Here is a 6898-nt window from a genome sequence, read left to right as displayed (position 1 = left end):
GGTGAGGAAGCTTCTCGGCCCGGTCTTCCTTTCATGAGCACCACGCAGCGCGCACAGCACCTGGCTGCAGGTAAAAACTTAGCAAATGGTTCTGAGTCCTTCCTGCACACACCGCCCTTCCCCCCGCGCTCACGCGGACTTCGGGCCCCGCGGGGTCCTCGCAGGGCCGCGCAGCGCAAGGGCCAGCCCCACACGTGGGCACCCCGGGGGCGACCCGCGCGCCCGCGCCCCGGCGGCCCCAGCCGGGGCACGGCGCCCAGCCCCGGGCCAATGAGAGTAGCGGAATTTCTTTCATTCAGTGCGGGGCCGGGCTCCTGCCCGGAAAGGGGCGGGGCGCCGCGCCGGGGGCGGGGCCGCCGCGCTTCGGGGGAGAGGGCGGTGCCCGCCCCGCGGCCGGACCAATCGGCGCCGCGCCCGGGGGGGGAGGGGGGGGCCAGGCCTTTTTTCCCTCCGCGCGGGACCAATCCCGACTTTACAAGCTTGAACTTTTGCCACCCTCGGACGAGCGAGCGCGCCCGAGGAGGTACCCCGCCGCGCCGGCTCCAGGGGCAGGAGCGGCCTTAACCCTTCCCGCGCCGGGCGGCCGCTGCCGCCGCCGCGCCCCCCCAGCCCCCCCAGGGCCGGGTGGGGCGGGACCCTGCCCTGCCCCCAACTGACTCGTTTTTCCCTGGGGGGAGATGTCGCGGGGCGGGGGGGGGAGCACGACCCCTATCCACATCCCGCTCGGGGGTGCAGAGAATCAATTTGGGGAAAGGGGAGGAGGAAGCGCCCGGCCTCGAGGGGGCCCGGGACGGCTGGCGGTCCGCCTAGCTCCGAGGGAGGGCCGGGGCGACCGCGAGGAGCCGGAGAGGAGACATTCCCCGCCTCTTACCCCACCCCCTGCAACTCCCTACCTCGCGCAAGCCCGGTGCCCCCGTGCGCCCAGCGCCCCGCGTCGCCCCCGTGGCCCGGCGCAGCGACCCCTGACTGCGCAGGGGGTGCGGAGACCTCGTGCCATCCCGGAGGATCCCGCTGCCCCAACAAATCCGCCTCCCCCCTTCTCCCCAGGGACTCCAGCCGGGAAGGCACTCACGCACACCCATTTTTTTTTTTTTTTTTTTATTAGCCTTCCCGGGGATGGGGGTTTGCACCAACTCTAAAGTGCAATGCGTGTTTGCAAGTTTGCGCACACGCCAGGGAGAGGCGAAGCGCCGCGTTTGCATCCAAGCCTCAGTGGGTCCACGGAGCCCTCGCGCCGCTTGCCCGTGGTTTGTGTAACTCGCGCGCGCGCGTGTGTGTGTGTGCGCGCGCGCGCGGGCGTGTGCGGGTGCTCGCTCGTATCCGTGCCCGCGGCGCAACGCGGGCCCCGAAGCGGGCGGTGGGCGCTGTCAGGCTCGGGGCGGGGGTGCCGGGGCGAGCGTGGGGCGGGAGCCCGGGCTCGGCCCGCCCCGGGAGCCGGCCCCTCGGAGCCTCGGGCCCTGCAATGGGACGTGTTCTCCTTTAAGAGTTAAGAAACTTGAAACCTTGTTTGCGCAACAATCAGCGCCGCGGAGCCGCCAAAGTGTCTAGACTGGCATATGATGGGAGGCAGCCAATGACTCCGCGGCGCTCCTCCGGGGGCCCTCAGTGTGCGTTTGAGGAGAACAAAAAAGAGAGAGAGCCGAGCGGGGGAGCGAGCGAGAGAGCCGAGCCGAGAGAAAGAGCCGCCGGGCGCTGCCTCGCCAGACCTCGCAGGGACCGCGGGGCCACCGGGAGGCACTTTTTGTGGAGGGGGGAGGGGGCCGACCTCTGCAGCCGCGGCGCCCCGGGCGTCCGAGCGCAGCGTGGGGCGGGCTGCGACCTCTGCCTCGGTGGATTGCATTTTTAATTAAGGATCCCCAACAGCTCTTTGGGATTTTTACAGTCTGCACTCATGTGTTGACAACCCGCGTTCAGGAGAAACTTGCTCCAAGTGCATCTAGCGCCTGGGACCTGAGACGGAGTTGGCTTTCCGTGCATGCAATTCCAGGATTTTGGTTTTTGTTTGGGGTTTCTTTTTTCTTTCTTTTTCTTTTTTTTTTCCTCCCCCTTCCTTTTTGCAGGGAGTAAGAAGGAAGCGGAGGGTATCAACAAGCCTGCCTTTCGGCTCCTGCAGGAAGAGCCCATGTAGTTAAGCGCTTGGGTTTCCAAGGCAGGGCTGCCCCGACACCTCGGGGGCGTTCGGCGCGGGCGCTTTGTGCTCATGGACCAGCCGCGCAACTTCTGAGGCTCGCCGGCCCATGCCGGGTCTTTCCGGGGCGCGGCGCCGCCTGCAGTCCCCCCTCCAGCGCCGGGGCTGGAGTTGCTGAGCAGCCGGGCCGCCGGGGTCCATGTAGCCGCTGGCCCAGCGCGGACTGCGGCTCGGCGCGCGCGCGTCCCCCGCCGTCCCGGCCCGGCGAGCTCCCTCATGTTGCAGCCCTGCGGCGCCCCTTCGACGACCGGCTGTGCGCGACCTGCACGGCGCCCGGCGGCGGAGCTTCATGTGGGGCTGCGGCCCGCGCAGCCGGCGCCTCGCTGACCGAACGGACCACCGGTGACCGGAGACCGCCTGCCCCCCACCCCCGGCGCCAAAGGATATCGTATGTTCAGGTCCAAACGCTCGGGGCTGGTGCGGCGACTTTGGCGAAGTCGTGTGGTCCCCGACCGGGAGGAAGGCGGCGGCGGCGGCGGCGGCGGCGGCGGCGGCGAGGATGGGAGCTCGGGCGGCCGCGCTGAGCCGGCCCCGCGGGCACGAGAAGGCGCGGGCGGCGGCCGCTGCGAGGTCCGCGCGGTAGCCCCGCGGCGGCCCCGGGACGCGGCGGGACAGCGAGGCGCCCAGGGCGCGGGGAGGCGCCGGCGCGCAGGGGGGCCCCCGAGGCCCCTGTCCGAGCCGGGGGCCGGCGCCGGGGGCTCCCCGCGGGACGCGGCGGAGCCGGGAGGCCCGGGCTGGCTGCCCGAGAGCGACTGCGAGACGGTGACCTGCTGCCTCTTCTCGGAGCGGGACGCCGCGGGCGCGCCGCGGGACGCCGCCGCGCCCCCGCCCGGGGCGGCCCCGGAGGCGGCGGGCGGCGGGCGGAGCCGCGAAGCCCGCTCGCGGCTGCTGCTGCTCGAGCAGGAGCTCAAGACGGTCACGTACTCGCTGCTGAAGCGGCTCAAGGAGCGCTCGCTGGACACGCTGCTGGAGGCGGTGGAGTCCCGCGGCGGCGTGCCGGGCGGCTGCGTGCTGGTGCCGCGCGCCGACCTCCGCCTGGGCGGCCAGCCCGCGCCGCCGCAGCTGCTGCTCGGCCGCCTCTTCCGCTGGCCCGACCTGCAGCACGCCGTGGAGCTGAAGCCCCTGTGCGGCTGCCACAGCTTCGCCGCCGCCGCCGACGGCCCCACCGTGTGCTGCAACCCCTACCACTTCAGCCGGCTCTGCGGGCCAGGTGAGCGCGCGCCCGCGGGGGCCCCCTCCGCGCCCCTGCGGGACCCCGCGGGGCTGGCCGAGCTGCGGCTGCACGCGTCTGCCCCACCCCCGCCCTCCACCCGCGCGGGCTGGGCTCCCGGGGCGCGGGGACCCCGGGGGCAGGCGCCTCGCCCCGGCGCCCACCCTGGGAAGCGCGTCTCGGGGCACCTTCCCGAGGCTCCTGCAAACCTAACAGGGTCCGCGTTGGCGTTCCCTCCGCGGCCTCAGGGGTCTCATGTAGGCCGTGGAGGAGGAGGGCAGGCCTGGGAGAAGCCGCACACGAGTGTCATCCAACCGCGCGCCCCCCCCACGCCCCACGCCCCACGCCCCACGCCCCACGCCCGCCCGGTTTACCCCCAGCCTGTGCCCAGGCCTGTAGCATTTTGTACACCTATGCTCCTACCTATGCTGTACCTTCCTATATCCAGGTAGATACAAGTTGTGAAATTGGGCGTAGACAGTTCATGGCTAGAGTCAGAAGTGTCCATAAATTGCCACACTGGTTCCTTTGTATAGTCTGGAGCAATGCTCTCTCCAAGTGGAGACCACCTTCTTGCCCTGCCTGGTTGCTCCCAGCATCCCTTGGGTGTCAAATGTCAGCCCCCCACCCCCCCCCCCTCCTCCCCATCATTGTCAGTTCTGTGTCCAGTCTTTCTGGAGTTGAGGGTCCTGGAGGTGTCCCGAGGTGGAGGAGGGGAGGAAGCCAGGTATTTTATTTACCTCTGAGAACTGCCTCCCTTCTTTGTTCTCTTCCTGGGATTTCCCGCACCACACCCCACCCCCAGCCCTGCTTACCTGAGTGGGCCGGGAGTTATGGAGCAGAGATGAGGACAGGTGGAGGCTTCTGGCCGGCCAGAAGCGTGCAGTTCCCTTGCTCTGACCTCTGTACTGCAGGGCTCACACATTTCAGGCCGTGGCATCCTAGGGGTGTATGCACCTTAGGTGGCATTGGGGGTCCTCCGGCAGTGGTGGGGCTGCTGGAAGATTAAAGGCTGTTGGGACTGGAAGGGCTCTGAGTTCCTGTAGTTCTGTCCTCTCTGGAGAGTCAGCATCCAGCCTCATGGCACGGACAGGGTCAGATCACAGATCTCCAGACTCCCAGTAGGGAAGGGGCAGCAGGCTCAGGATTTGTGTCGGATGTCTTGTTCACATGTGGGTAGTGGCTGGAGGAAGGTGTCTCCGTGGTTCCACTGATTGGGGTGGGGCGGGCAGCTATGGGAGAAGCAGCACTGATCTGGCTGCCCTGGTCCCCACATGGTCACTCCAGGCCTGATTCGAGGGCTCTTGGCAGAACCTGACCCGTGGTCCATGGTAGGCTTTCTGTGCCCCCTTTTCCTCTTCCAGACAGCTTCTCCTGGAAGTGGCTTCCTTCTCACCCATCTCTCACCCTGTCTCCTCCCTCACTCTGGGGACGGGGGTCCTGTTTCTGGTTGTCTGTCCCTGGTCCTTTTTGCTGAGCGGGAGAGAATTGGTGGCACCCACGTTGCGCTGTTAGCAGGTGCTGGCAGGTACTTTTCTCTCTTACCAGATCAGTCTTTCCACAAATATTTGTTGAGCACTTACTCTGTGCCAGGCACCATGCTGGGTGCTATAGCGGGGAGACTGGAAATATGAGTAGGATCCATGCCCTTAAGAAACATAATCCCCCCCCCCCCCCCCCCGGGGGAGATGGGGCAGAGATGGGGGAAGAAGGGCCAGGTCATTGGGTCTGAACTCTCAGAGTGCTGTGGGATGTGTAGGTAACAGGATCCCCTCCAGGAGCTCCATAGCTCTCTCTGGAGACAGCTTTGGAGGATGGGTTGGGGAGGTGGGCAAGGAGCAGGAGGAGGAGAGAGCCAGCTGCGAGTCGAGGTGCCAGGCACGCTCAGGTGTGGGAGCATGAAGGGATGCACCCCGCCCCTGCAGGCTTAGAAGTCTACTTAGGTGGTGGTTTGAGTTCGGCACTTGGGTGGCTACCGGTTGAGGGGCGAACTGCGATGGCACGGTTCTTCCCCACGGCCCAGGTCCTAGGCTCTCTAGTAAGCCTGACCTTGGATGAGTAATCTCTGCTCACAGTCTCCCTGCTGGTTAGTGGGTGGCTCTAGGAACAGTCCCCACATCTAATTCTAGAGGGAGCATCGGCACTTGATTCCTCTCCTCCTCCCAAAAGGAGGCACTGTTGCAGGGGCTGTGTCTGTCCTCCTGCCTCTTGGCCAGCCCTCTCCTCCCTCTCCCCATTCAGGCCACCCTGGAGGCAGTTGGGAGAACTGATGGTCTGGGAAGAGTTTTCAGTAGGCGCCAGGTTGACCCTCTTGCTTCATCCCCTGCCCGATGGCTTGGGCCGCTGGGACTGAGCACTGGGGAGCCCTTTGCTGCCCACCCCACCCCTGCTGCCTGGCCGCCAGCCTGGCTCCTAGAGCTGGGCGGGTGCATAGCTGGAGCTCAGCCGTGCGCATCCTGATAAGGAGACTGCTCCTTCCAGGACTCTGGGGGAAGAGGGCTGGGGCAGTGGGGCGGGCAGTCGGGCAGGCAGGCAGGCAGGCAGGCAGACAGATGACGGACAGACACACTCATGGAGACCAGGCACATGGCTGGAGAGTACACTGGACAACCTAGCAGGCCAACCGAGGGGCGCCCACCAGTCACCCCGGTGCCCACCTGACCCCCACAGGGAGCTCAGGTGGCAGGAGGCCCCTTTCTGGGCAGTGCTGACCCCTGCTGCTCCCATCCATCAGCTTGCTTTGGGACTTTGGGGCCCGTTCCCTTCTCTGGACCTCTTTTCCCATGTGTAAAGTGAAGGGGTGGACAGACTCCCTGGGGTTGGATGGGCAGATTCCAGGTGAGGCAGGCCTGCCTCCCCTCCCCTGCCCTCTCTCCCACACTTGTCTCAGAAAGTAGGGGTCCTCCCTCCAGGTCAGACTCTGTCCTGCACCTCCGCTTCCGTGGGAGTCAGACCCCCAGCTCTCCTTCCCTTTGGTGTGTCTTTCTGTCCCGGGAGAAGCCAGTTCGCTGAGCTCCGTGCCTATGTGGACGGAAATGTGGAGAAATACTTTAATCACAGTTCTAACCTGTGTTTATACAGCTCCTTTCTCCTGAAAGTATCCATTAACTTTGGAATAAATCTCCTGCTCTTTGCTCCACCACTTTTTTTTTTTCTGTAATTATATTCAGTAAATTACTATTATCCAAATTGCGCCAGGGAAAGAGACAGAGCGAGAGAGAGAGAGAACTTCTAAACGACTGGAGGAGGCCGCCTAGGAAAACACAGGGTTCCCAGGCCAGGACTATAGGAATTAGAATGGGCTAAAAAGTTTTCCTTTTATTTGGCCTGGCATTATCCCTTTGAAATGAGATCAATTTCAAGTTGGGCTTCCAAGCCCCTGCCCCGCCCCTCTGGCGGCCCCTCGGCCTGCCCGCCCTGCTCCTCGGAGCTCCTCCTTGGAGGTGAGGAAGGGGTGATAATGTGCAGTTTGCCTCTTGCTGGCGCCAGCCGGCTGCGCT

The 6898-nt window shown here is 65.6% G+C and overlaps 1 protein-coding gene across 1 annotated transcript in view; it reads left to right on the top strand.

Moving 5' to 3' along the window:
• The first annotated feature begins 2422 nt into the window (after positions 1-2422).
• The window catches only part of SMAD6 (SMAD family member 6), a 76026-nt gene continuing 71550 nt past the window's right edge, over positions 2423-6898 (top strand). The window contains exon 1 of the mRNA XM_041742555.1: positions 2423-3398. Coding sequence (XP_041598489.1) covers positions 2579-3398 — 820 coding nt within the window. The 5' untranslated portion in view covers positions 2423-2578. The remainder of the gene's footprint in view (positions 3399-6898) is intronic.

Source organism: Vulpes lagopus, chromosome 2 (assembly GCF_018345385.1).
Source record: "Vulpes lagopus strain Blue_001 chromosome 2, ASM1834538v1, whole genome shotgun sequence".
In the NCBI taxonomy this organism is placed as follows: domain Eukaryota; kingdom Metazoa; phylum Chordata; class Mammalia; order Carnivora; family Canidae; genus Vulpes; species Vulpes lagopus.
The sequence above is the reverse complement of the archived record's forward strand: the minus strand, read 5'-3'. Positions and strand labels throughout refer to the sequence as shown.